General features: G+C 39.6%; 4 protein-coding genes across 9 annotated transcripts; 2 read left to right on the forward strand and 2 right to left on the reverse strand.

The window, feature by feature from the left end:
• Window positions 1-464: 464 nt before the first annotated feature.
• On the reverse strand, window positions 465-3635 carry LOC131667174 (conserved oligomeric Golgi complex subunit 3). 5 transcript variants are annotated; one of them, XM_058940433.1, is made up of 5 exons: window positions 3462-3635; window positions 2989-3181; window positions 1557-2909; window positions 913-1482; window positions 465-839 (listed from the first exon to the last, which is right to left on the reverse strand). In XM_058940433.1, exons 2-5 carry the CDS (start codon window positions 3160-3162, stop codon window positions 468-470), a joined length of 2469 nt encoding a protein of 822 aa, XP_058796416.1. In that variant the 5' UTR covers window positions 3163-3181; window positions 3462-3635; the 3' UTR covers window positions 465-467. The 5 variants fall into 5 exon arrangements, with proteins under 5 accessions (XP_058796416.1, XP_058796417.1, XP_058796415.1 ...); XM_058940434.1 differs by having other exon boundaries at window positions 2989-3155; window positions 3446-3635; XM_058940432.1 differs by having other exon boundaries at window positions 3446-3635.
• Window positions 3636-3680: 45 nt separating this feature from the next.
• Window positions 3681-9607, forward strand: LOC131667173 (formin-binding protein 4-like). The gene is made up of 14 exons (XM_058940429.1): window positions 3681-4147; window positions 4236-4369; window positions 4465-4537; window positions 4615-4785; window positions 4857-5013; window positions 5083-5317; window positions 5392-5914; window positions 5983-6356; window positions 6438-6571; window positions 8004-8149; window positions 8223-8485; window positions 8551-8778; window positions 8844-9176; window positions 9326-9607. The coding sequence occupies exons 1-14, from the start codon at window positions 4069-4071 to the stop codon at window positions 9416-9418; spliced, it is 2943 nt and encodes a 980-aa protein (XP_058796412.1). The 5' UTR covers window positions 3681-4068; the 3' UTR covers window positions 9419-9607.
• Window positions 9608-9777: 170 nt separating this feature from the next.
• Window positions 9778-10983, reverse strand: LOC131667175 (small ribosomal subunit protein uS15). The gene is made up of 3 exons (XM_058940435.1): window positions 10928-10983; window positions 10373-10500; window positions 9778-10119 (listed from the first exon to the last, which is right to left on the reverse strand). Exons 1-3 carry the CDS (start codon window positions 10948-10950, stop codon window positions 9815-9817), a joined length of 456 nt encoding a protein of 151 aa, XP_058796418.1. The 5' UTR covers window positions 10951-10983; the 3' UTR covers window positions 9778-9814.
• A 433-nt stretch (window positions 10984-11416) lies between these two features.
• LOC131667171 (protein split ends) lies at window positions 11417-27202 on the forward strand. Of its 2 annotated transcripts, none has more exons than XM_058940424.1 (14): window positions 11417-11556; window positions 12076-12250; window positions 12335-12412; window positions 12485-12551; window positions 12635-12957; window positions 13034-13270; window positions 13617-14093; window positions 14794-15032; window positions 16793-24311; window positions 24768-25185; window positions 25559-25656; window positions 25762-25890; window positions 25974-26107; window positions 26208-27202. In XM_058940424.1, exons 2-14 carry the CDS (start codon window positions 12131-12133, stop codon window positions 26224-26226), a joined length of 9858 nt encoding a protein of 3285 aa, XP_058796407.1. In that variant the 5' UTR covers window positions 11417-11556; window positions 12076-12130; the 3' UTR covers window positions 26227-27202. The 2 variants fall into 2 exon arrangements, with proteins under 2 accessions (XP_058796407.1, XP_058796408.1); XM_058940425.1 differs by having other exon boundaries at window positions 24795-25185.
• Window positions 27203-27253: the final 51 nt, after the last annotated feature.

Below are 27253 nucleotides of genomic sequence, written 5' to 3' on the forward strand. Positions count from 1 at the left end.
TGTTATTTAAATTAAGAATGTAAATAATGTACAGCTTAAGATATGTTGCAAAATATGGTTTATTTTATAAAATGACGCTTGAAAAGGTAGCTACACGAGAGCAAAGCGTTTGAAAAGTTTATTTATGTAATAAATTTATCGCAAGATTCGCAGTATGTAAGTTGAGAAAATTTTTCTAATAAATTTATTTGTAAATAACTTTTATTTTTATTTTCATGCACCCTATTTATAGAATTCTTTTAAGCTTTAGTAAGCCGTTAATCCACAATCAATTCTTATAGTTAATTAAAAATGAGATTTATAAATAATTTATATCAGAAATATATTACTAAATTTTGGTTTATTCTGTAAATTGATGTTTTGAAACAGCTAACCTCGGTTATAAAGTGTTGAAAAAGATATACACATTGTATATCGTAGAAATACGCGATATCCCTAAATTCTCTGAAAAAATTAACAATAAAAAACTATACAGTCTCCACACTACTGTTCTCTTGAGCGATGACCGCTGTGGGTTGTGGTGGCGGTTCCTCAGGTTTGGCAGGTTGTGCCAATGACGTCGAACTCAGCATTATAGAAATTTGCTCAGGCAACGGACATGCAATTAACATTAACTCTTCGCCCGTGTAGTGTTGAGATAGCAGCTGTGAAAGCTGTGCAAATGCAGCAACAATGTTGTTTTTTATTGGGCGAAACAGAATACATTCGGTCTCACGGTTCGCTAAGTAAAGCTGCATTGATTGTTGAACTACTGGTAGTTTGAAGCGGATGGACCTTAATGATTCACCTACTACTGCTGCTATGGATTCGGCTGTGCCCAAATATTTCAATGCTGCAGTCTGCAACAAGCGTGACAAAGTAACCACGTGAGCAGAAGATATTACATGATCGTATTTTAAAAATTAATCATACCTGCTGTGAGTTCTTAGACTTTTCCAACAGTTGAATAACTGGCTCGATCAACAGTCTCGTGACATGTTGAATGAGCCTCTGACAAGAATTTTTCAACTTAGCATCGACGTGCTTTCTCGAATCAATCAACTGCTCTTTCATCTGAGGTGCGCCTTCCAGCAAAAATTCCAGCAACGCATTATTAGACAAGGTGAACAGTCTTGACCTTTTCTCTAGCAATCCAAAAGCAGCACTCTTGACCTTAGAAAAGTCCAGGCTGTACTCTTTGACTGTGAAATCCACTTGAAATGGTGCAATCTGCTCGCGTAGAATCAGCAAATGTTTCACTTGAAATAGCTCGGCGTCGAGAGGTGTTGCTCGCGATTGGATTTTCTCTCGTGCTATTTCAATACTTTGCACGCAGTATGTTATAGCTTCTTGACTGAGAGACTGGAATACTGGACGATCAAGGCATCGGTATAATCTTGATAGGCAAACTAATGTTCGTCGTACTGTTGGGTACCACATACCGTGCAAATCTGCTGGTGAGTTACCCATATGCGAGCCCCGTTGATACATTGGATCAATGCCCTAGAAATTTATAAATTCTGGTTTAGCAACACATGCCATAAATAAACTCGGTTATCAATTACTTGTATACATACCATCACATGAGTCCTGGATATTGGCTCAACGACGTTGCTACTGCTCCCACTTTCCATAGATGAAAGCGATATCTTCTTCATTCGAAACTGCCGGTTTTCTTCCCTGATAGACTCTGCAATATCCTCCATCATTTTTAATTTTTCTGGGTACGCAAGGTCTCCAGGTGACGGATTATATCCAACCACGTCCGATTGCAAGTACAGGTGCGCTCTAAACACTAGCCGCTCTTGAACGTCATGCAACAATTGGAGGCAGATGTTTCCGAACCCTTGAAGAGGCTCGCTATTGTTTTGCACATGTTCATCCAACATCTCTATCCTTAAAATACAGCAAATCTCAGCCAGTGTTTCTAAATGGTTGATGTGAATTATAAATGGTCTAAGAGTGTCATAAAGAGATGTGCACAGATTTTCTGAGTATGACATCAGAGCTAGTGAAGATTTGCTGAAGAACTGATAAAACAATCTGTGCTCATCGATGGAAGCATGTAGTAGTAGCGAGCATGAATGCCTAACTAAACTGCAGTGATCTCCATTGTACTTGGTTTTTATGGACTGCAAACTTTTCTGTATACTGGGTCCTAATACTAATCCTCTGTAACTCAAAAAATGCCCATGGCACTCTAAAAGCAAAGTATCATACTCTTGGCGTTTGTTGGCCTTTGCCTCAACTTGCTCAATAACTGGCTTGGTTTTAGGTAAAATAGACTGAAACCTGCCATAAAATAAAGCCAGTGCTGCATCTGGATTTTTCTGTATATTTTCATTATCCTTGGGGTTCAAAATGCTTTCAGTCGCCTTGGTGAATAATTTAAAAACATAATTTTGAATGAGTGTTATAGCTTTGGATTGACAGTGCCTGTACTTGACTAAATATGTATTGCTTTCTTTAAAAGTTGGATTATTTTGCATAAAATCCATATTGGTATCAATCTTGTCTAATAAATTGAAAAAAATGTCACTATTAATAGACAAAGTTGGAGCATCCAATTTATCCATAATTGAGTCTACTTCTTTAAAATATTTCAAATGCTCTGCTATTTTATCTACAAATGTATTTAATTTTTCTTGATCAGAGATCAGCTGTTCACTGGCTTCATGTAAAGAAGTAGTTTTTTCAGAAACAACAGTATACTGTCTAGTTAAGGCCGAAAAGTCTTCCAACACACTCTGAATTTGTAGGCACAAGTCATTACATTCTTCTCTTCTAGATTTTAACTGAGCAAGATAAGATACATATTTGATGTCTTCTGAAGACATATGCTTTTGCTCTAGCGATGAGTAATGTAAAAGAAGCTTTTGATAGCTTTCTATATAGTCATCTTGACTTTCTAGGAGTGCTGTATAAGCTAGCTAAAATTTCAATTGATATATTGAGATAAATTTGAAAAATATTATGTTTTATAATTAAAAATATAAATATAACATATACCTCTGAATTTAATGTTTGACATGATGACTTTTTTAAAGTAACAGGATCTAAATTAACAATTTCATCTTCCAGAGATGACAGTTGGGTCTTCAAGTTTATGGTGAGAGGAGCTAAGGGATTATTTATTAAATCCCATTTGACTAAATTATCTGGTACACTTACAGGGCCTGCCATTGTTATACAATAAAACTCTCTTCCAATCGTACATGCAAATTGTTATTTCTTTTTCAATTGCTTTGAAATAATTATCATTCTAAAAATTAAATTATCAAATATTCTGCTTCTTTTCTTTAAAATAAATTATTTTCCTTTAAATAAATGATTATAGAGTCGAGTGTTTTAAAAATTCAACGGAATGTAATAAGAAATTGAAAAAAAATGTATATGAATAATAGTAAACATATTTGACAGCAAGGAAATAATTTTGAAAGGTTTTGAAATCTGATTTTTCACTTACTAATAAATTACGTTACTTTTATCATAATTAATATTCAATCACTTCATCTACGTGAACTAAAAATAAATAAATTAGTTTCGTAACGAACGCATCTTACAATAATTGTCATTTTATTCTGGGTTAATAATTCTGTTATAAACCAGCCATGTTGGCCACGAACACGCAGAATCCGTTCCGCAGATTCCGCTAATAGCACCATACCATACGGTATCCGCAGCGGCGCGATTCTTCTAAATAGGTTATGTTGAGTCGTTAGGTTGGGAAAAAATATACTGTTTAGCTGCGGTTTAGCATTAGTAAGCTTATATAGCTGTTTGGTTTGGACATCAACCATGTATAACTTTTTCGCACTTTTTAAAATCCCTCATAAGTCATAAAACTAACGATAAAGAGAAGTTTAGACATGTGTTTCACAACAATTAAACGTATTAGTTGAATATGCAAAGATTGTGGTGTAAATGTTGAAAGATAAAAAGGATAATTACTTAAAAATCGAAAAGAATCAAGTTAAGGTTAGATTAGTCAGAATTGCCAAATAGAAACAAAAGTTTACTTGCACGGAAAAAAAGTTGAAAAGGAAAATAGTGATGTTTGATGATAAACATTTATTTGTGTGATATAAAATGAAACGTCGACATAGAAAGCCAGTTCTCGACATCAATGGAGAATCTGACTCATCAAGAGGACGCTGGCCGAGCGAACGTAAACATAGCAATATTCTTATTAGTCGTTGGTATTATTGTCTTGAATAAAAAGTTGATTTATTTGGCATTCATACTTATTATTGCAGGTCAATCACAAAATGGATCACCAAGCAATCCTCTTTCAAATTTAATTACTCAGTACAATTCAGATAGCGAGGGAGACTATGAATCAAAACCAAGAGCACACAAATTGAATGATCAAGTTAACGATTTTTTAAAGGTATGAAATAATTATGTATGATTAATCCATGAATTGTGATATCGTATGTATTTGTAATACTTGAATGATTTTAATATTTGTTTTGCAATTCATAGGAAATTCAGTCGATTGCTCCTGAAAACTCTGACAAGTCTAATCAAGGTTCCATTATGTCACATCCAAGTTCATGTAATTATCTATAATTTTATTACAGCTATGACTTGATTTTTCAATTCTCATGAACATATCTATGTTGATTATTTTAGTTTGGCAAGAGTGTTATGATGAGCAAACTGGCTACCCGTATTATTGGCATACAGAGACAAACCAGGTAACATGGGAAATACCAACAGAGTTGAAGGCTATTAAAGAGAAAGGTACCGCAGCTCCACATGGTTCACATGTCCCACAGTGGTCAAATATACCTGCCAATAAGTGTAAATATTATTGCTAGGCAAGTGTTTAAATATTTGATAAAAGATGTTTAATTTGATATCAAATGTTGCAGTTTCATCTAGTAATATTCCTGATGGCATGATTCCAAAAGAGGTAGTGCAGAGAAATAGAAATAGGCAAGCTGGTATCAAAACAATACCTGAAAAACCTTCAAGTAAGCCAAATATAACCAAATCTCCAGGATTTAAGATGAGCGATGATGATGAAGGGTAGGCATTGTTATTAGCAATTTCCAATATTATCTCGACTACTCCATTTGACAAATGAATGTTTTACAGAAAAATTGAAATGATAACATCATTTGGTAATGACGAAAGTGAGTCTGAAGAAAGCGAACAAGAAGAGAAGCAGAAGAAACAAGCTCCAATGCCTAGAAAGTCTGCCTTAAAAGCTTCTAAACCAGCTGATGTGCCGAGCAAACCACGCGAACCAAATATTACAATTGGCCAAGCGTTACCTCCTGTGCATTATGGACCGCAAAACAGGGAGTCTTTGAGCGAAAAATTAGCTCAGGTAAATATAATAGGTTAATCATCTCTTTTTAAGTGAATTTTATTTTTATGTTTATTTTCTAATATTTTTTATAGAACGTGAACAGGGAAAAGAAAACTAGTTCAGTCATGAGCTCTAGCGAAGAGGACATTCTGACAAGACTGAAAAATCAAGCAAAACTTCTACAGAAACAGAATTCTAAGGTTGAAAACGAATCGAGTACATCTAACGATAAAGATGACTCTCAGAAAGATGTAAAAATGTCTTTGGTACCAGGCTATGATGATGATTCAGAAGGTGAGGAAGATACACGAAAGAGCAGCACAATTAAGCCCTTGTTTCCTATTGCCGAAACTTCGCATTCTCATAATTCAAATTCTGGAAAAGTTGCAAAAAATATCGAAACGAACACAGGCAAGATTAGGATATATGAATACAAGAATTCCGAGTCGAATGATGATGAAGAAAAAAATGATGAAGATACTAAGAGTAATGAAGCTACAGGAGATAAGCCAGAAGATGAGAAAATTGATCTCGAGTCAAAAGCGAATAAATTTCTGGAAAGTATCGACGCCCCTTCAAAAGCTTTCCAGAGAAAAAAGCGTATTGCTTTTGATGGTAAATATTTTGATTAAAAGTACTCTTTTGATAAGAAATATATATTTTTTTAATTTATCAATTTTTAGTGGCTCCAACGAAGAACAAAGCGCCAGAGTCAACTAGAACCAAAGAAGATTCTCCACCAGTTCACATGACGGACGGTGTTGAGCGTCGAGGTTTTGGATTTTCCAAAGAAAACTCACCCGACGAAGAGAATAGCAAAATTGATAGTGAAACGACGAGTAAGAAACCGATGGGAATAACATTTATTAAAAGCTCAGCGCCTACAGAAGACACCAACTACAACAATAGCAATAGCGTTGCTAAAACCAAAGAAATTACCGAAGCGGATAAGATAGCTATGAGAGAACAAACTGGACCTATCATGGAAAAACTCAAGTTTTTGTCGGAGGGCAGTCCTGCTGCATCCGCTGTTCAAATTATGGCTATACAAATACAGGTGAGTTACTAATTTTTTAAGCTTTTTCCTAATTAAAGTGAACGATTTGAAATAAAATTAATAAAAAAATATTTTTTGCAGACACTGCTGGCAGCGTGGGAGTCCGGAAGTTTAAGCGAGTCGTATTTACGCAACTGGCTGACAGGTACAGGCTGCGAGTTAACACGCCTCGAGCAGACGGCCGCTCCGCCAGGCTGGGAGTGTCAATGGGATAGGTACGGTAATCTACGACAATCTCCTCTAAAAAACTCACCGACCAAAACAATTTTTTCAATTAATTATTCTCGTGTGCGCGAGCTTATCATTCATGTCTTATAAGACACCTTTCGCGCGAATAATTTCCTTTTAATTTTCCTCTCTTCGATATGTGAACGTTCTTTGCTTCTTTTCTATTATTTTTTTTACATTTTTCTCCAACAATAAGCAAAGTGTCATATCTGCACGCTCATTTTTCACTGTTTCTTTAAATACAATCGTTCGTTAAAAACGAAAAACAAAAAAGAACTTTGAAACCGAGCTATGTGGATCGGAGCAGCTATCTGGATTGGGTATATAAGGTGTACGTATCAATAATGAAAGAAATCAGGAGTGTCTACGTGTACATAGAGATTATGTGATAATAGGATAAGTAGATGGACGCATGTGTGAAAAAAATATCCAGCGTAAGTGACTTTTCGTGATTTATAATTTGTCTTGGCTGTTATAGGTTCTTCCCCGAATTCACGCGGCAGGTCACGGATATATCCTGTAACAGAATATTTTGCATTACATATAATATAGCTATGAATTGGTCGTTTTTTGTATTTCTTGTTTGCTATTGATTAATTGTGCAAAATGTTCTGTTGTTTCGTGTATGAAGAAAACTGATGGTTTACTCATCATACTAATTATTATTTCATAAGTTTTTCTACATTTTGCGTGAATTTTGTAGACTGTTAGAGACTATCAAGCATGGAACACATACTTTCGTGAACACCGTCATTTTTACAAGTGTAGCTATGAGGAACTTTTCATTCCGAATAGCTAATTATGGCTTGGAGCTTTTTTTTTTAATTTTATGTAGAACTGTGATACAATTTGAAAGACTTTAATAGTAATTTAGCAATCTCTTCGATTCTGATTTTTTCATACAATACCAGTGATAGCAATGAACTCAAGTTCCTATTTTTACATACTACTTTATACCAACCACTTGTAATGTTGAAAAACAAAAATAAATCGTTTATTTACTGCATATAACTCTTCTGGTGTCTAAAACGAAAAAAAAACGAAAAAAAAAACTAACGATGCCCCTCTAATGTTGCTGTGAAGAATAATGTTGCATAAAGACAGTTCCGCAAGCGTCTATGGAGGAAAACCCAAGAAACAAACATTGCTTATATCCTTGAAATCCAAAACAATCTTAATATTTCTTTGCAGAAGGGATCGAAGACGATGGGCAAGACAGGTAGGGTAACTAGCTTAAGATTGCAAATATTTATCCACACACACATAATAATAATAATAAAAAAACGATGCATTTCTCATCGATTAGCAAAAAAACCAAACGAAATAAAAAAAAAAAAAAAACGAATATTGCATTTAGTAAATATCAGTTGCTCTCATATATTTTTTAATTTTCTCTGTTGGGTCGCACACGTTGTATAGGTCGCATAAGCGCTACTATTACCGTAACACCTCTACTGGCGAGGCACAATGGACATACCCGCAGACTGGTATAGCTGGTGGCGCCGAGGAAATGGAACTTTGCACTACTCCACCGCCTCCTGAACACGAAGAGCCCCCGATCATTGGTGAGTTCTTTATTTTCCAAATCAAATTTAACGCGTTACCGTTGTACAAGGAGGTTTTCTTCGTATTTCACAGAAATGAGCGCGCAGACAACGACTATGAGTAACGACAGCTGCAAGCCAGAGAACAATGTTGATCCACAATCGAAACAAGAACCGCCAACGGAAGCACCACCACCGCCAACGATTTCGGGCCCACCAAGTCCACCGCCACCTCCGCGTATTAATGCGGAGGATCTTAAACGCGGAAGGAAACGGAAAGGTAGTCCTGACGTCGATGGTTCTACGTCCAAAGGTTTGCATTCTCATCCGATACTGCCAATTACCAATACATGGCAAGTAATTTATGCAAATGAAATATTGCCATTCGTGCGTTCACAGACGAAACGTCAACTGAGGCAAAGCCCAACGAAGTATCGCTTGCAGAAGTTGAGCCAGCAGAAATAGCATACACACTACCCACCTCAGCCTTAGAAGCCGGCGTACTCTACGGCGCTCAGCAAACCAATCCGATCTACGCGGCGACCCTGGCTGGTGCAGCTGGAATTCCTCTTCTCTCGCATCCTCACACAGCTCTGATGCAGGGACAACTTATGCACTATACTCCAGCTTATCATCAGCACCTCCATAACGTAAGCCATTCTTTACTTCAAAATAGACACCCTCAGATTTCTTAACGATTGATTCAATTTTATAGCAAGCATTGGTGGCAAGGTTGTCGGGCCAAGAGGCAGTCGCTCAATTTATGGTCGCTGAGTACGCAAGGGTTTACGACCAGAATAATCAAGTGATTGCCAAACCACCGGTTAAAATGCCGCACGAAGCTTCCCTAGGTTCGGCTCTCAATTCGTTCTACAGCGATATTGCGTCCATGGAAAAGTCTAATGCTGTAGCTGAGGCTGCTGAAAAAGAAAGGTTGCAAGCTGAACACATGAGGCTGACTACCGACATTCAACAGCAGCCGGTGATGATGCAAGCTGTGTCGATGGAAGGTGAGGTTACTGAGACCAAAGAGAAGAAAAAGAAAAAGGTACATATTTTCAAGCTGGTTTGCTTAATTATTTATTCATTTTTGTCCATTGTTCATTGTTTGTCTTTAGCGAAGAAAAACTTAGTTAAAATTATTTTCGCGTTTTGTTATTCAGACTGATATTTATTTAATTTATGTTGTTTTTTCAGCTTAAAACTGGAATCGGCAAAAAGCAGAAAGAAATGTCGAGTATGGTGGCAAAGTGGCAGAGAGCTCAGCTTAATTACAAGGAAGGACATTAATAAGTAGTTGCTGGCCCATTCAGTATGTGGATAATTTTTAAATACTGTAAATATGAGTACAAACGATGTAATTTAACTATTTTTCAACTACTTCTTGTAAGACTTGTAACGTAAGCAATTTAATTTTACCTCTGTAAATTTCACTATAAAACTAAGACTTGTAAAATAAGTAAGCATAATATTAATAAATTTTGTGCATACAGTTATTTCAAATGAGTCTGTCATGAATAATTTACTTTTAATAAATTTCCTATCAGTACAAAATATAAATTCTATTCATTATAATAAAAAACATCTTTTTTTGGAATATTAAAAAAATTATAGGAATATTGAAAAACTACTAATTTTCAATTTTTTTTTAAATATAATATTTTATTGAATTATAATGATATAAAATTAAGCCACAAGAGCACTGGCTGTGGAGCTTTCGTATTTCCAGTTGGGTGGCAGAGAACCCTTTGTCTTGTAATACCTTGCAAGCCTGTGGATCCTGGACTCAACTAAGATAAGACGGAATTTATTGTCCTTATCTTTGCGGTTACGCTCCAGATGTTTACGGATGGCCACTGCCTTCTTGATAAGATAGTATAAATCCTCAGGTAGATCAGGAGCCAGTCCCATGCTCTTGACAATTCTTAAGATCTTATTTCCTGTACGGAAACGCACCTGTGCAACTCCATGCGAGTCTCTTAGGATAACACCTGTAATTCATAAGAAAATACAAAACATCAGTACATATTCGTTATTAAAATTGAAATATCACAGAAATTATTTATTATGTACTTTGTTTATTGATTACCTAAATGAATTTAGCTACTGTAGGCACAAATTCACCTCAATATCAATAACTTTATTCTAGCAAACATTTAGGAAGAGAATAGACTTGAAGCTGTCAGATCTCAGCTGCTAGCTTGCATGTATTCAAGATTTGAAAAAAAAAACACAGAAACTTACCAATTTGTGATGGAGTATGACCCTTCTTTGCTAGTTTGTAGATCAGCTCTTTACAATCTTCTGGTGTAAGCTTGAGCCAGGTTGGTACGCTTCTTCTGTAGGGAAGAGCTGACTGGGAAATACCCTTACTGAAACAAATCATAAGTGAATTTCTGAATTTCTCTGAATATGTGAAATATTGGTTGTGTACACCTAACCTCACAATAATTTCATAAATTGCAATGACTTCATATTGGATTTTATGTAATTAGGGAGTTTCCATTCGTAAAGAAACTTACAAACATAATAATTATAAAAAAAATGTATTCATTGCAAATAGTGAAACACTATGCATTAAATATATAATTGTAAATAAATTTGCTCAATTAGACAAAAAATGCTGTACACATGGCCGCGTATCAACTTGGATATTTTAGGTTAAAAAACTATCGAAAAATTGGAGTATCAACATAAAAGATGATTTGTTGTAAAGCTAGAAAAATCCATTAAACGTTTATGCATACGGAAATGTAAAAATCCAAGTGAAAAGTTGCGAAAATCGTGAAAATAGCTTACCCAGGAGCGTGCATACGACCCATGTTGGCGGATTTCTTCACCAAAAGAACCACATACACGGCACACACAAGCGATTGTCGACGCGAGCGACCTCTTGAAGTCGTTTTTCTCGATTATTATCGAATATCGCTCTCGGCATTCAACTATTTTATTATTTTTTCTTGTATGACAATGCAAGATAAACAATTGTCACATTATTAACAATCGAAAAGCCAGCAAACTTTAAGTTTAATCTCATCCTCAAGAAATAAATTTTGTTAAATGGAAAAATTATGCATAGTTTTTGAGAAGATTAGTACGGAAACTTGCATTTAATAATAGAGGCAGAAAGGTAGGTAATATGATTAAAATCTTCATCGTTTTTAGAACTATCAGCATTCATAGTATATAGAAATTACGTGTAGAGTGTAATAGTTAGCTTTACTAGCACCCTTCGCCTGTACCCCCCTACCCTCCGAACAACACATCATTCGAGCGCCGGAAACCATCTTGGATGGCTCGTTGGCGCTAGTAGTGGTGGAAGAACCCGTCGTGAGAGAGCAGAGTATCAGTATCCTGCCTTGAGCATCGAAAATATCGCGTCGGGGACGATGAACTTCGTCAGCAACGACGTTGTTCCAATCCACTAGGTAAACTTATCCTTAGGCTACGATCGTTCCATGTCGCGGGTTGAGTATTAATTTTATAAAAGCGCGACATCCTGGAGTATGATTGCGTCCGAGGTTACCGCGAGCGTCTGCGCGCAAAGGCAAGATGTCTCCGCTATGACGACGCCCGCCAGGATATCGTCTGCGAGCGTCGAAGGTTGCATGTTTGTACAGTAGTAAGACGTCAAGCGAAATTATGATGGCTTGTTGGAAAACGAGGGACGCTAATAATGGCGTGACGCGGCCGTTAAACTTTCGAGCTTGGGGTTGCATTTCAATGACGTCTCCCGTCTCTCTCACTCTCGTTCGTTCGCTTTCGCTCTCTGTTCGAGTATTCGGTGCCCCTTGTAGCAAGTATTTGTACTTATAGCATTCAGGCTATCTCGCACCAGGAAGTGTAGATTTCGAAGAAATATGCGATCACGTTGCGCTGTAACGCGTAAACTGATTTCGATGATAAGCGAGATATGAATGTTTGTAATGAATTATTTTTTGTTGTAGATACACAAAACTCTTAATGGTGCTGTGCAATTAGCAAATAGATTCAATCAAAATTATGTCAAGTGACAGCGAAAAACTGCTCAAACCTTCCAAAAGGCTGAAGCCTATTCTCTATGATAGTGATAGCAGTGATAGTTCTTTTATAAACAGAAACCGTAGTAAGAGACGAGTTCGTGTGAGTTTCTAATTTTTATTCCAAGTATTTAGTTTAAAATTTTTCACGACCTTAGTTGCTTACCAATGTTTTTTTCTGATGCAGAGAGTAATAAGTGAGAGGGAAAGCAGTGATGACGACAGTGATATCCCTATGAGACCTGTGAGAAAGGTGATGAAAAAGGTAAGTTTCAAATTTTGATTCCTATTGCGATTCTGATGTAGCCGTATTAATTCTTTGATTTTCCATAACAAGCTTGTCAGTGATGAAGACTCTACATCTGACAGCTTAACAGCTGGTGTGAATGAGGCTCACAATTTTGGTAAGTCTTTTATAAAAATTATTAAGCAAAATCATTCTCTGACATATTCAATTTGTCTATTGTACAAATTAATCAAATTTTAGATAGTGGCAGTACAAGTTCAGAGTGGCAGTCTGATTGGGAAAGTATGGAAGAGTCTGAGTCAGAAGTAATCAACAGAAACAAGAGCAAGCGCAAGAAAGCAACTATAAACACATCAAGTGATTCCGATTCTAGTGACGAGAATACTGCCAAATGTCCAATTTGTTTGCTCAGCTTTCGTAAACAGGAGATCGGCAATCCCGCCGTCTGCGAGCATTGCTTTTGCTTGGAGTGCCTCGTCGAATGGAGCAAAAATGTCAATACTTGTCCTGTCGATCGCATAGCTTTTGATGTCATCAATGTACGGACAAGAGTTGATGGAAGTGTAAGTTAATTTTTTAATTGTTTTTTTTTTCAAGTTTCACAAGGAGTTTGTATTAACGTTATTGCTCTTGTTACAGATTATACGACATGTGCCAGTCCAAGTTAGAAGTTCAACTGAAGAAATAGTTCACGAAGATCCAACATATTGCGAGGTGTGTCAGAGATGCGATCGAGAAGACAGAATGCTTCTCTGCGACGGCTGTGACGGTGGCTATCACCTCGAATGCTTAGATCCACCAATGGAAGAAGTTCCTATGGATGATTACTGGTTTTGCCCCGAGTGTGCTCATAATACACAAGACGAGGCGGAAGTAGTAAGTTTTAAAAGTATAGTTTTTAAATATTTGAATTTCCTTTTTTTATATTCAAAAATTTTGAGAGCAAAGGAAGAAACAGAACTTTTCTATAATCTATTTAATATGATATTCAGCTTTTATTTTTTACTATATACACATGATTGTTATGTCAACTAAGTTTTCTGAAAATTGAAAATCCTAGGGATATATATTAATACGTTAAAATATGTAAAGTAAATACATATTATATTATAACCGTTGAATGATAGATTACAAAGTTACCAACAAAAATTGAACTTATTAAATTTTTCTACAACCAATGAACGAAGTGCTAATAAAAATATTTTTTCTGTTTAATTTGCAGATTGAAATCGATCTTAATGAAGTGCCAGACCTTATGGAAGAGGCTCGTAGTCTTGGTCTGTCATACGGACGTTCCCATACATACGCCCTGTCGACTGCGGTAGATCGTCTCAGACGTCATCTCATACCGCGTACCCGTCAAAGTGAACGTGTTCGCGAGACTGTACGTACGCGTCGAGCAGTCGCCGCGTCGTTGTTGTCAAATCCGCAGCCGTTGTCGTCAGATTTTAATTCGATAAGCGAATATTTGGGACCAGGGCCGTCGCGCGTCCGTGCCGCGAAACCACGACGAACTACGAGTAAGAAAAAGACTGGAAGAAAGAGTAAAAGATCAGTGACGTCTCGATACAGTAAAGAAATGCGCAAAGTGAAGATAGAAGAAATCAATACTGACGGTGAAATCGAGGAAATTGTCACTTATGTGAGGGCTGGTAATAACGAGGCTGCTGCTACCAGATGCAGAAAAAAGAAGCGTAAGGTACGAAGACGTGATGATTGTGATGATTGTGACGATTGAGGATCGGAGCTTGTTTTGTTAATTTCAAAATTTATGATTCATGAAATAGTAAAAAGAGTAAAATTAGAAATCATTTTCTTTTTAGTTGTACCATAAAATATTCTATACTATATTGAAATATTACTTCGTGGATACGCCAAATGCTATCTTATTTAAATCATTTATTATTTATTAAATATGATCCAGTGTTCCTTTTCACATTATGGTTCTTAGTGAATTATACATTATTTATATATTAGCGATTGATCAGTTTCAGTTTGTTTTTAAATCTTTTGTAATTAATTTAAATAAATAAATTATTTCTTTATATGCATTTGGCTTTTTTTATTATCTCAAAGTATTATCGTCAAAGCGCAATTAGTTTCGAAACTGCTACTTGAAAAAGAAATGAATATTACGCTTCAAATTCGTGCACAAAGCACTAAAGAAGTTGGTTTGATTAAAAGTTTTGTTAGATCGGAAGATTTAGTCCGTTACAAAATGGCTAATATTAGTTAAAGTTATTAATAAGTAATGTTACATTGGTCGAATTACATAAACAGCATAATGAGCTAGAACAAGAGTAATTAGTTAAGGGTACATTGAAGTGAAATAATCTATGGAAAAAGTACACATTGAATATGTTGCGTAAAAATACTAAGACGGAATTTGAACTTTACAGAAGAGGAAGAAGCAGTCTCGTTGTCGGACCGTAGCTTCAATGAAGACGACAAAAAGGCGTTTGGTCACCAAGCTGGGTATCGCTCGGGTCGGCACTGCTACGCAGTTGTCGCCAACGTTGAAAAACGAGCCCGAGCGTCCAAATCCCAATGTTGCGTTGCGTATCTCTCGAAATAACGCTGGTATCGCACCACTCAGCCTGTTTGGCTCGGGACTTGGACTTGACTACAGTCCACCGGGGTGAGTTTTTCAATTCAACTTTTTATTGTTATTTTTTCAACATTCATTTCGTTTCATGCTGTAATGAGGCTGCTTCCGAGGTACATTTTGATGAGTTGTTAGAGAGCTTTCGAAGTGACGTCTGAGATCAACTTTTTTATTGCTCTACGAAAGTGCGCAGTTTATTAAGAGGCTGCTGATTTATAACAAAAGTTCATTTAGTGCGATTATACTTTTATAACTTTTGTCACGTTGATCGTAAAGAATAGAACGTCGGGATCGTTGTTTCAGACCATATCAACAATCGGATTTATATAAAAGTTAATCTGCTGGATTTTTTCAGTAAATCTGATTAATTATTACCATTTATTGTATTGTGGTTTGATTAGTTGATCCAAAGTTCGAATGTGACCCTGCTGCCGATACAAATGAAGACTTTCACTTAGAATTATTACGCGTAATCTTACAATCTTACTAATTTCAAACGCACCTTCTACTTTCAAGCTTTAACCAAGTAATATTTAGTTTGTTTAATAAATGGCGCTTTTAAGGCTTTTCTTAGCAGTTTAAGTGCACGAATAACGAATTGCTCAATTGGCGATCGAATGTTATGGAAGCAGCTTCTTTACTCTCTCTCGCTCTCTTTCACTCTTTCTGTCTCCATCTCTCTCTCTCTCTCTCTCTCTCTCTCACTTTCTTTTCCTATTTGCAAATTGCTTATTTTGTGGAAAAAGTTGCATTTCCATAGAATCTATTGTGAACTGTGTTTACCTTATTGCATGCATATTTTATAAAAATCTATGAATATCTAAAAGCACATTTCCTGCAGCAGAGTAAATATAATCTGCACATTATAATTAAAGGAAAATTGCAGGATCTATATATAATAAAGTCTTGTATCAAAGTATATTCAACAGTTGAATGTTAGGCTTTAATAAGAAAAAAATTAGACTAGATTGTAGTAAAAGGCAACAAATAACTCGGTACGTTAGCTAGATTAACTCTAATAAGTATCGACTGTCATTGCTAGAAAGGACAGTACGGATATGTAGTCATGATAAAAAATCGCGATTAGGGATGATGTTTGCGCACAATACACATTGTTCTGGATGGTACATGAAGCTCAATAATTTATTGTTTAACCAACTATATTATATAATTATTTTTTATAATGACAATGCTAATTTTATCATATATGCAATTATAATTAATATAATCCATATTGTCGCGCGAAAAGAGGTGTATTTTGCCTTTAATTGTCACGATAACGAAAATTGATACGCAGCAAGAATTGCACCTTAGTTTTCTAAATAAAAAAATGATTACACGTGTTTTAATATCACTCAGTCATTTTAATTGATATATTTTAATGAGTTTTCTACGAGCGTGAACGTATACTTTGTAAGAGGCTATACGAATTGACGTTTTGTTATCTGCAACATTTTTCTGGGTGTAACATTTGATCAAAGAAAATATCAGCTTTGAAAAATTGAAAATTATAAATACGTACAGTATTGTAAAAGGTTCAAAATCGTGTTTTACGTGATGGTCAGCCACTTGCTAAATATCCCTGGACACGTACGAATAAAAGTTCTGGCTACAATTTTTCAAAGCTGTTTTGTTCTCTTATCCAAACGATAGTGCAGTAATTTGGATTTGTAAATAAATTTTTTGGAAAAGTCACCTCTTTTCGCGACCATAAAAAACATAAATATATAAATAAATAGCAGCCAAGAGTCTGCAAAATATCACGAAAAACATATTTTGACCCACACAAACAGGTCAGACAACGAGTACGAAGACCAATCAACGGACGGAGTAGGCCTGTTGTCTCGAGTTGTACGTCGACCAATGAGTATTCGTCGTCGCGCCGTCATCAAAGCCGGTCTCATCGGTAGTTCACCAACAACAACTGACCTACTAGGTGACATTCTCAGCAGTCAAGAAATCTGGCATTCCAACAGATCCAAGATTGAACTGAAGAACGACGGTAGCATTAAAGTCGTCAAGCCCGAAGTCAATAACAACAGCAGCAAGAGCCCCATCAAGAAAGACGACAAGCCGTTGAATTTGAACAACGTCGATCCCAACAATCTCATTCAGCAAGCACCCATGTACAACAATCCCCGCGGTGGTAATCGGGGCGGCGGTGGCAATTACCGCGGAGGTCCTGGTGGTAACTATCGCGAGAGCACGCGTCACAGTCACGGAGGAGCTGGCGGAAACTACAACTCTAGTGGTGGTGGCGGTGGCGGTGGGAACTACGGTTCCGGGGGAGGAAGAGATTCGTACTCTCGACACAGCTTCGGCGGTACAAGTAACCTTCCTCAGGACTACTCGCAAACTGGTCCGCACTTCCAGCACCCACCACCGATGATGCGCCAACAGCAGCCTCCGTACCGCAGAGATAACAGAGACGGCAGAGACGAGAGAAATCAGCAGCAGCAAGGCAACGATCAACGCAGATTTGGCAATCAGCAGCAGTCGCAAGGGTTTATAAGGCCGCCACCTCCGCCGCCATTATCGCACAGAATGCCAGGTCCACCGCCGATGCAGCAGCCGCTCGACATGCACAGATCGTCGCAAAAATTTCACGAAGAGGACGATGGCATGTACGACGACCTGCCCGAAAGGTCGAACAACGACGATGACGTTGGTCTTTGCCCACCGCCCGAGCCACCGGAGGGCCTCATGGATTTTGACGAGAGCGAGCGTGGTAACGACAGTGACAGAGAGGAGGATCTGGTGATCGACGATACGCCAAAAGAGCAACCTGCCAGTGGCGGCGGTCAAGTCAGCGCTGACAAGTACGATCCTTTCGCTGACATGGACAGCGACAGCGACGACGAAGGCGGTAATGCTGCTGCACAGGCGGCGAAAAAGGCGAGCACGAGTGTACCGCCGCTCATGCCGCCTCCAGGATTCTCGAGTTTCCCCGATCTCAAGGGCGACGACAACGAGTCGATGCTCGGCGATGGCGCATCCATGATGGGAGATAGCGCGTCGATGATGGGCGATAATGCGTCGATGATCGGCGATAGCGCGTCGATGATGGGCGACGGTGCCTCGATCATAGGCGACAACGTCTCTGTGGCCGACGACGAGGACTTCCGCAATAGTCGACCGCTGCAGCCACCACCAGGAATGTTCGACTTTCCCGATGAGGAAAACAAAAAGAGTAGCAAAAAAAAGGAAGAGCCAGCACGCAAGACTGAGCAACCGAGGATTCGACTGACAGCTTACGACGATGACGACGACGAAGAGGACGAAGATTCGGACGATGGTTGTCCCAACTTCTCAATTTACTCGTCGGAAACTATGGTCGTTGCCAGAAACACTGAGAAAGAGATGGCGTCACAGGTGGCGCCGCTCGAGCCACCTCCGATGCCTTTTGGCATGTCCGAGGACGATTTGAGAAGCAGAGCTGGTAGTCCGCCACCTCTCGAGCCGCCGCCGATGTTCGATATGGAAGACGAGATGCAAAGCAAAGCTGGCAGTCCGCCGCCGCTCGAGCCACCGCCGATGCCATTCGAACTCGACGAGTTGCAAAGTAAGGCTGGAAGCCCACCTCCGTTGGAACCGCCGCCGATGCCCTTTGGCATGGAAGACGAGTTGGCGAGCAAAGCTGGAAGTCCGCCTCCGCTGGAACCACCGCCGATGCCCTTTGGCATGGAAGAGGATATGGCAAGTAAGGCTGGTAGTCCGCCACCGCTCGAACCTCCTCCAATGCCTTTCGGCATGGAAGACGACTTGGCGAGTAAAGCTGGTAGTCCGCCTCCGCTAGAACCACCGCCGATGCCCTTCGGCATGGAAGAGGATATGGCAAGTAAGGCTGGAAGTCCTCCACCGCTCGAACCACCTCCAATGCCTTTCGGCATGGAAGACGACTTGGCGAGTAAAGCTGGTAGTCCGCCACCTTTCGAACCGCCTCTAATGCCAATGATTGACGACGACTTGGGCGATAAAGAACTGGAGCACCCATCAAGGCCTTCACTCGCTATGACCGAGTCGGCTCCGAAAATCAAAATTCTTCCCCAAATAAAGCCACTTGTGCCACCGCCTACGCCGCCGGTAGCGCCATTGGAACCACCGCCAACTCCCCCACCAGTTCAGGCATTCGATCCAACAATGCCACCGCCAACCACGTCGATGTTACCTCCACCATCTATGTCTATGCCTCCACCAAACATCACTATGCCTCCACCGAATGTCACTATGCCTCCGCCGAATGTCACTATGCCTCCGCCGAATGTCTCTATACCTCCACCGAGTGTCGCTATGCCTCTGCCAGCTACGTCAACTCTCCCGGTTATACAACCCCTGATTGCTCCGCCGATTGTCCAATCTCTCATGCCTCCGCCAGTCGTACAACCTATCGCACCTCCGCCGGTTGTACAACCTATCGTAGCTCCATCAGTGACAACTTTGACTACGCCATTGATGCCGCCACCAATTCCGCCAATAGACGAATTGTCCCTTGAAGTTGATGAGGACAGTCCTCTTGAACCACCACCAGCTCCACCGAGTATTCTCGGTGACGACGAGGATGGAATGTCTGTGAGAAGTAGCGCTGACGAGAGCGATGAGTCGGGTGAAGAAATCGAAGAAGAGACTATCGACGAAGGCGGTCCGGTGATTGGACCCAAGAATCGTCAGCGAAAGAAATCAACGTCTAAAAAGAAGGAGGAAGAAGCTGCGCCTGCTGCGACTGAAGGCGAAGATGGCGAGGAGGAAGAGCACAAGGAGGAATATCTCGATGCCCTGCAGAAAGAGAGGCAAAATATGAACAAGGGTAAAATTCAATTGGATACCAGAGGCAAGATCACTTTTAAGATAGGTAATGTCAGTAGGTTGAATAAGGTGAATTTGTATGATGACGTTGATGAGAGCGAAGTGTCGCACATGAAACTTGACATTGCCGAGATGGAAAGGGAGCGAGAATTGGAGCGGGAACAGGAAAAGGAGAAAAAAGATAAAACCAAGGATAAAGACAAAGATAAAGACAAGGACAAGGACAAAGATAAGGATAAAGATAAAGAAAGAGACAGAGAGAAGGTAAAAGACAGGGATAAGGAGAAAGTCAGGGACAAAGACAAAAGTAGGGATAAAGAGAAGGATAGAGATAAAGAAAAAGACAGAGAGAAAGAAAAGGACAGAGACAAAGACAAGGATAGAGACAAAGAAAAGGACAAAGACAGAGATAAAGACAGAGACAAGGATCGAGATAAGGATAGGGATAAAAGAAGATCACCAGATAAAGACAAGTATCGTCATGAGAAAGATTCTCGTTCACGCCGCGATCGAGACCGTGACGACAAAAAGTCTCGCAGTAGTCGTAAGTCGCCCAAACGACAAGAAATCAAAAAGACTACTACTGGCATAACTTCAGGATGGGACATTAAGCCAGCTTATGTATCCTCGTCTTCGTCTGCCTCTGTTTCTCGCAGCGGATCGAGCAGCGAATCAGAGGACGAAAGTCTAGCTCGCAAAAGTAGTACCGCTACAAAGAAACCTGCTATTATTGATTCGAAAGCCGTGAGAATCGACTTATCAGAGTTAGAAAAGACTCTAGGCAAGAAACTCGGCGAATTGGACGAAGCCAAAAAACCGCAGGATGTCGAAATTGTGACAATCCAGGACGACACGGAATACAGTAAAACGAAAGACGATGATTTGGAAATTGTTAACGTGTATGTACAAAAAGAAGATCGAGAAAAGGAAAAGGAGCGAGAGAAGGAGAAGGAGCGAGAGAAGGAAAAAGAGCGAGAGAAGGAGAAGGAGCGAGAGAAGGAAAAGGAGCGAGAGAAGGAAAGGGATCGAGAAAAAGAGAAGGAACGAGAAAAAGAAAAGGAACGAGAGAAAGAAAAGGAACGAGAAAAGGAGAGGGAGCAAGAAAAAGAGAAAGAATCTGCGAAAATTCTTCCAAAAGTGAATAGTCTTCTTGAAGAAATTGAGAAGACCTGCGAGGTTCAACTAATGATGAAACCAAGTCCTATTGAAGAACCACCAACACCGATCGTCGAAAGAGAACCCGAAGAAAAGATTATAGAATCGGAGAAAGATGACGATGCCATGAGTATTTCTGACGGGGAAAAGGAGGATGAAGAAGATGACGACGATTTGGAGAGCGCCGAGATGATCAAGTCCATGGAAAAGTCGATGGAATCGATGGATATGATGCTAGAACAAATGAAAGATGCTGAGCGAGAATTAGAGGAAGAGCTTGTTGCTCAAGTCACGGAAGAAACTACTAAAACGAGAAAAGTAGATGACGAAAAAGAAGAAGAAGAAGAAGAAGAAGAAGAAGAGGAGGAGGAGGATGAAGATGAAGATGAAGCAGAAGTGGCGAAAGAGGAGCAAGAGCTGATTCAAAAAGAACTCGAGAAGAAAATCGACGAGAAGAAAAAAGAGAAAGATAACGAAAAGAAAAAAGATCCAGAACCTGAGCCGCCTAAAGAGACGGTTGCGCCCTTAGTTTCCATCGTACTCGACGAAGAGGACGACGAGGAACCTCAACCTCGCAGACGAACAAGTCCAATAAGGATTCGTCGATTGGCAACTGAAGAGCGCGCTCGTGACTGGGAGACCGAGGGTATGTACACTCCTTGTCAAGACGAAATGACTCAAGACAAACGTGCTGCCCTCTTGGCGAATGATTTGGAGCCAATCACGCCTATCGCTAAACGTATGGCCGATGGCCTTGACGGCATACGCACACCAGCTGGATACGCTGGTCTAGGCACAGAAGCAATTTCTGAGACTGACGAGACTATGAATTTCGAAGACGAATTGGCTCTGCTGTCTATACGTGGAGGGCTGTCGAGGACAGACGTCGAGGAAGGCGAAATTCCCGAGCTTGGACCTAGAAAGCGAGCCCTGTTACTGGCTGCCAAAGCAAGAGCAGAGGAGGAAGGCAAACGTAAGAAGAAGAAGGAGAAGAAAAAAGATAGCAATAAAGAAGCCGAGAAAGAGAATATCGACTCGGAAAATAATTTACAGGCAAGCTCGTGGAAGAAGACTACGAAAACGGTTGCCAAGGAACGACAATACAGAGAAAAACGTTCAAAGTCGAAGGATGCCAAGACGAAAAAGAAGAAGGACAAGGATGCTTCAAAAAAGAAAGAAAAACGTAAGGAGTTACCGCGCTACGACGTGAGAAAACTGGTTGCCGAGAAGCCAAGGGATCGCAAAGACGAGTACGGTCGTGACATTCGACCTCGAAGTAGTTCTCGTAGTCGGTCGCTAAGCCTTTCGCGCGATCGATCACTGTCCTACGAGAGACGAACTCGATCGATAACTCCGCGTCGCAGGGTGATCTCGAGAAGCAGATCGAGATCGTATTCGCGAGAACGAGGCAGACGCTCGCGCAGTCGAGAGTATCGCTCGGTGTCGCGACGCAGATCATTGTCACCGAGAGGTAGACGTGCCGAGAAAACAGTTCGGCGAAGGTCACTGTCGAGAGGCAGAGCGAGAAGTCGCACTCCCAGGCGGCGATCGCTCAGTCCACGCAAGAAGACTCGTGGCAGATCTGCGAAAAGAAAACACAGATCGAGAACGAGGTCGCGATCGCGCTCTAGCTCCAGGTCACACTCCAGACGGAAGGACAGGAAAAAGCAGCACGTCGAGAGATCACGTTCAAGAGTTCGCAAACGCTCGAGGTCTAAGAGTCGCAAACGCTCGAAGAGCAGGAAAAAGCACGCGAAGCGTAGATCCAGATCTAGATCGCGAGAGTATGAGGCGGCCGAGCAGTTCATCAGAGAGGCCAATTGGGGCGCAAATCAAGTTCACTGGGCACCGTCGTGGTCGAGGTCAAGATCAAGATCGAAGACTCCGCCGCTCGCCCTTATGCCGGAAATCGGAAGAGCGAGGAATTGGTCTCCTCCGGGACTGCTCAATGTTAGCAGTGTGCCGTCAAAGAATCTTAAAGTGATCCTTCAAAATAAAGATGCGATCAAGAAGAAAAAGAAGGAGAAGCGCAAAGAGGGCAAGAAAAAGGAACTGGAGAAAAAGAGAAAAAACAAGAAGGGCCGCAGTCCACCGCCCACCAAAGAAGTATTTACCAGTGGTGACAATATCCTTGTCAGCGTGTGCTTTAACAAGGACAACGAGGTGCAACAGGTGACTCCCGAGCTACCTGAGACTATACCACTCTTGCCACAATTAAAACGCAGGCGAAGGGAACCTTTGCAGTTGGAACCGCCAGTGGTTCAGCCGCCAGCGAAGAAGTCCAAGAAAGACAAATCCAAGGAGAAGGCTGCGTCAGCCGCGATAGCGAGAGCAAAGTCTCCGGCCGTCGTCAAGGTATCGAAAAAGAAAGAAAAGAAAAAGTCCAAGGCCGCCGAAATAGCCGCCTCGAAAAAGCCAATGGCGGTGATCGATCTCGACCAGTCGCCCTTCCGCGAACAGACTCCCTCGCCACGCGACGTCATCGTACTCGACAGCGACGAGGACGAGCTGGAGAAACAGGCGCGCGCTGCCGCTGCTGCTATGGAGATCGGCACACCCGAGCAACCGCAAGAGTCGCATACACCTGCCAGACCTGATCCTACATTCCAGCAGGGACCCAAAACTCCGCCGGAACCACAGGTCAAGTTCTCGATTGCGAATAAACAGAGCAGTTTGAGGACGACCTTGGTCAATCCACTGCTCGAGGACGAAGAAGAGGATCTAGAGCCTGCTAATATGAGCATGACAGCCGAGATGGCTGAACTCATGGACGAGCAAGCAGAAGAAGAATTGGAGTTGAGGGCACAAGAAGAACTGGAGAATCGTATGAAGGTTGGACCCAACACTCCGCCAGAGCCACCCACCTCGCCGCCTACTTCGCCCGATGCCTACGATCCGTTCGACCCAACCAAATCACGTTCACCAACACCCGAACCCATCAGCCAAGAGGATGCCAATACGGGGAAACAGGCCGGTAGTTCACCACTCGAACCACCGACTGATCAAGTCACATCCGAAGGTGCCTCGCAGGAAGATCAGACGCAGCCACAAGAGACTGCCAAAGTTGTTTCCGACAAACCTAAGATCATCTCGATGGTTACCATTAAGAAACCCTCGCCCGTCACCAATACTCCGCCGCTAAACGACTCGAACGATCAAGACAAGAAAGACGATACGATTATCATTGCCGCGCAGACGACCATCACTCAGACAACCACGCAAACGGTGCCTACCTCGCAGATCAATCCATTCCCGCAGAATATGAATCCCGTGCTGGCCACTGTTGCTGCTGCTGTGCAGAGAAATATGTTCAATACCGCTACGCAACTTGTCACACCAAGGAATTTGCTGACGGTGAGAATAACATCTTTACCTTTTAATCATTTCTTTCTTTATCTTAGTCTGATTTTTTTGTAAGGCTACGTCTTGAAGGCTACGGACAAGACGTTCTCGAGATAAAATGTGAAAAGAGTAAATGTTTGTACAACGATCGCGGCACATTTATTAGTGCTCGGTTTATCTTTTCTAAGTTATTTCTTTCGATTTTCATTCATTTATTTGGACCAATCATCGAATGGCTAATTTCATTCGAATAATTTATTTTTAGCACTAGTAATATTTGACGAAAAGGTTCAAGCAATTCTTCTAATCGTGTTTGTTTGACGGAAATAAATTGATGCAATATAAACATAATTTACATATTTAAAAGTGATACTTGCCTTATACTCTTACTTAAAATTTCATTGCTATTTTCTTTATAATATTATATCCAATTGTCAACCAAAAATATGCATTTCCTATATACTACAGACTAACACGCTCCTGCAAAACACACAGAAGCAGCTACCTCGACCAACCTTGCCTAATATCTTCGCCAACTCAGTACCAAAGCCACCACCAACTCGTACTCTACCAAACAAGATACAGTCGAAGAATATATCTATGCTTGGTCAGAATGGTAGTGATGCTAATCTCGAAATCACTACTGATAACATCGACATGTCTTCGCCATATTCTCCTGGTTCAAGTCTTAGCGATGGATTATTCGATCCACCGAGTCCTGCATTCATTAGCTCACCCAACGTCGCATTGTCAACCAAAATACAGAAGAATCGACAGAAGAAGGATGATTTTGATTCTCTCTTTGATGCCTCTCCCATTGTACACAGAAGCTCTACTAGGTCCAAGAATGTAAAGAAACAGCAAGAGAAAGATAAGAAGAGAAAGGGTAATAGTTTCATGATTTATGTATTTTCATTTTCCTATTTGATTTGCAGGTTGAGTTTATAGAATGATTGAAGATCGTCCATTTTTAAATAGTACTTGATTTTACAAATTTTATCATCTATAAATTATATAATTTCAGTTAATACATCATTTCATTTTATTACATAGCTTTGATCAAATATTCATTTCAAATTGTAAAATATTGAGAAAACTTAAAAACTTGTGACATGTAACCTAATCGTTAAGGCGTTGGCAGTTTACAATTTTTTGTCACACATCTTGAAGACTATCACAATTAGAAAGCTCAGTTTTAGTGAATAGAAATTAAGCATAGTTATTGCGAGAGGGCAATTTTTATGTTCGTAATTTTTTAGGTACCCATTCTAAAATTGGAGTGCGCATGGATGAGAATCAACTACAAATTTTGGATGATCTTCCAAGTAGTGCTGTAGAGATGCAAGTCAAGGATAAGGTAAAGTATTAATAATGATTTATCTTAAAATGCTATTGGAATTAAAGAATCGAGCTAATTTTTTTATATTCATATGTATTTGTATGTATGTATATATATCTTTAGTTTTTGAAGAAACTTAACCGCCAAGAAAGGGTCGTTGAAGAAGTTAAACTAGTATTAAAGCCGCATTATACTAAGAAACACGTAACAAAAGAAGAGTACAAGGATATTATGCGGAAGGCTGTTCCAAAGGTGGTTTATAAATATTTTTATTGTTTTATTAATATTACTGCGTGTTCTGCATCTCCTTATGCAATATTTTTGTCTGTTTCCAGATTTGTCACAACAAGTCGGGCGAAATTAACCCGAAGAAAATCGCCGCACTCATCGAGGCCTACGTGAAGAAAGTCCGGAGTAAAAAGAAACTCATGGGAGGTTCTGCGGGAACGATAAATAACGTGAAATCTGTGTAAGTTTAACCTCATTTTTTCAAGTATATAAAAGTACGAAATAAATTTTAAGAAAGTTTAATAACCGAATAAAAAAAATATTATTTTATTTATGCACAGAAAAAAGATGTGGGGTTGATCGGTTCATGGGACAAGCCTGAAGTTAATACTCGAGAACGAGGCGTTAGACCAATTGTAGATGTCAAATCGTACCCAAAAAAAATGAAACTGACAATGAAAAACTTTGCCGTGCGGTAAGTGTCGTTATGAAACGAATAATGTGTGCGAATCGTATCACGACAAGTGTAACGTCGGCCGAACAATGTGTATTGTATGTACATAATTGAACTGAGTTAAATGCGCAATAATTTTTATTTAAAAACAATCCAAGTACAAGGCTACTTGTTATTATCGTAATCGAAATTTCACACGGATTCGCTGTTACTTTATTTCTCGTTTAGAAATTACAGATTTAAGATAGAAAAAATACGTAATAAACGATACCTTTTCAGAGAGCCCATGATTTATATCACGTAAAAAACCACTTGGAAAAAAAACAAAAAAATATATAAAGTAAATATTTTTTTTTCTTTCTTTGGGTTGCCATTATCTTTGATTTTACACCCATGTACGTTGTGAACTAACGCACGATTTTTTTGTAGTGAATCTATCTTTAAAATGAGGGAAATCGATATAAGTGAATAGGAAAAAAATATAAAGTTATATACACTAAGGGATTGCGTCGTTTACGATGACGATTGATAACCCTACACAATTCGAGTTTTTTCAATTGAAAAACTGTTTGTATAGCTAGGCATGATGATCTAACATCGAAATGTCGATAACAATGTGATTACAAAGATTTTTTTTCTTGTTTTTATACCGCAAATGCGACAAAACTAATGATAAACAATGTTTATCTATGTAAAACGATACTTTAAAATAAATTAATTATTAAAGATGATTGTCTTGTGTACAGTGCAGTTTGTTTCTTATAGAGTGTAGTTTCAAAGATTGCATGCCCTTTTTTAAAAGCTTACAATACGTTAGTTATGGTTATTATAAATAAATTTTGATGTGATTAATATGTAAAAAATCGTAAATAAAAGTTTTGAAACCGCTTATTATTAAAAAAAAATTGTTTCAATTTCCGTGTAATTTTCTCG

This window comes from Phymastichus coffea, unplaced genomic scaffold, assembly GCF_024137745.1.
Source record: "Phymastichus coffea isolate CEN01 unplaced genomic scaffold, Cenicafe_Pcof_1.1 PCOF00063, whole genome shotgun sequence".
In the NCBI taxonomy this organism is placed as follows: domain Eukaryota; kingdom Metazoa; phylum Arthropoda; class Insecta; order Hymenoptera; family Eulophidae; genus Phymastichus; species Phymastichus coffea.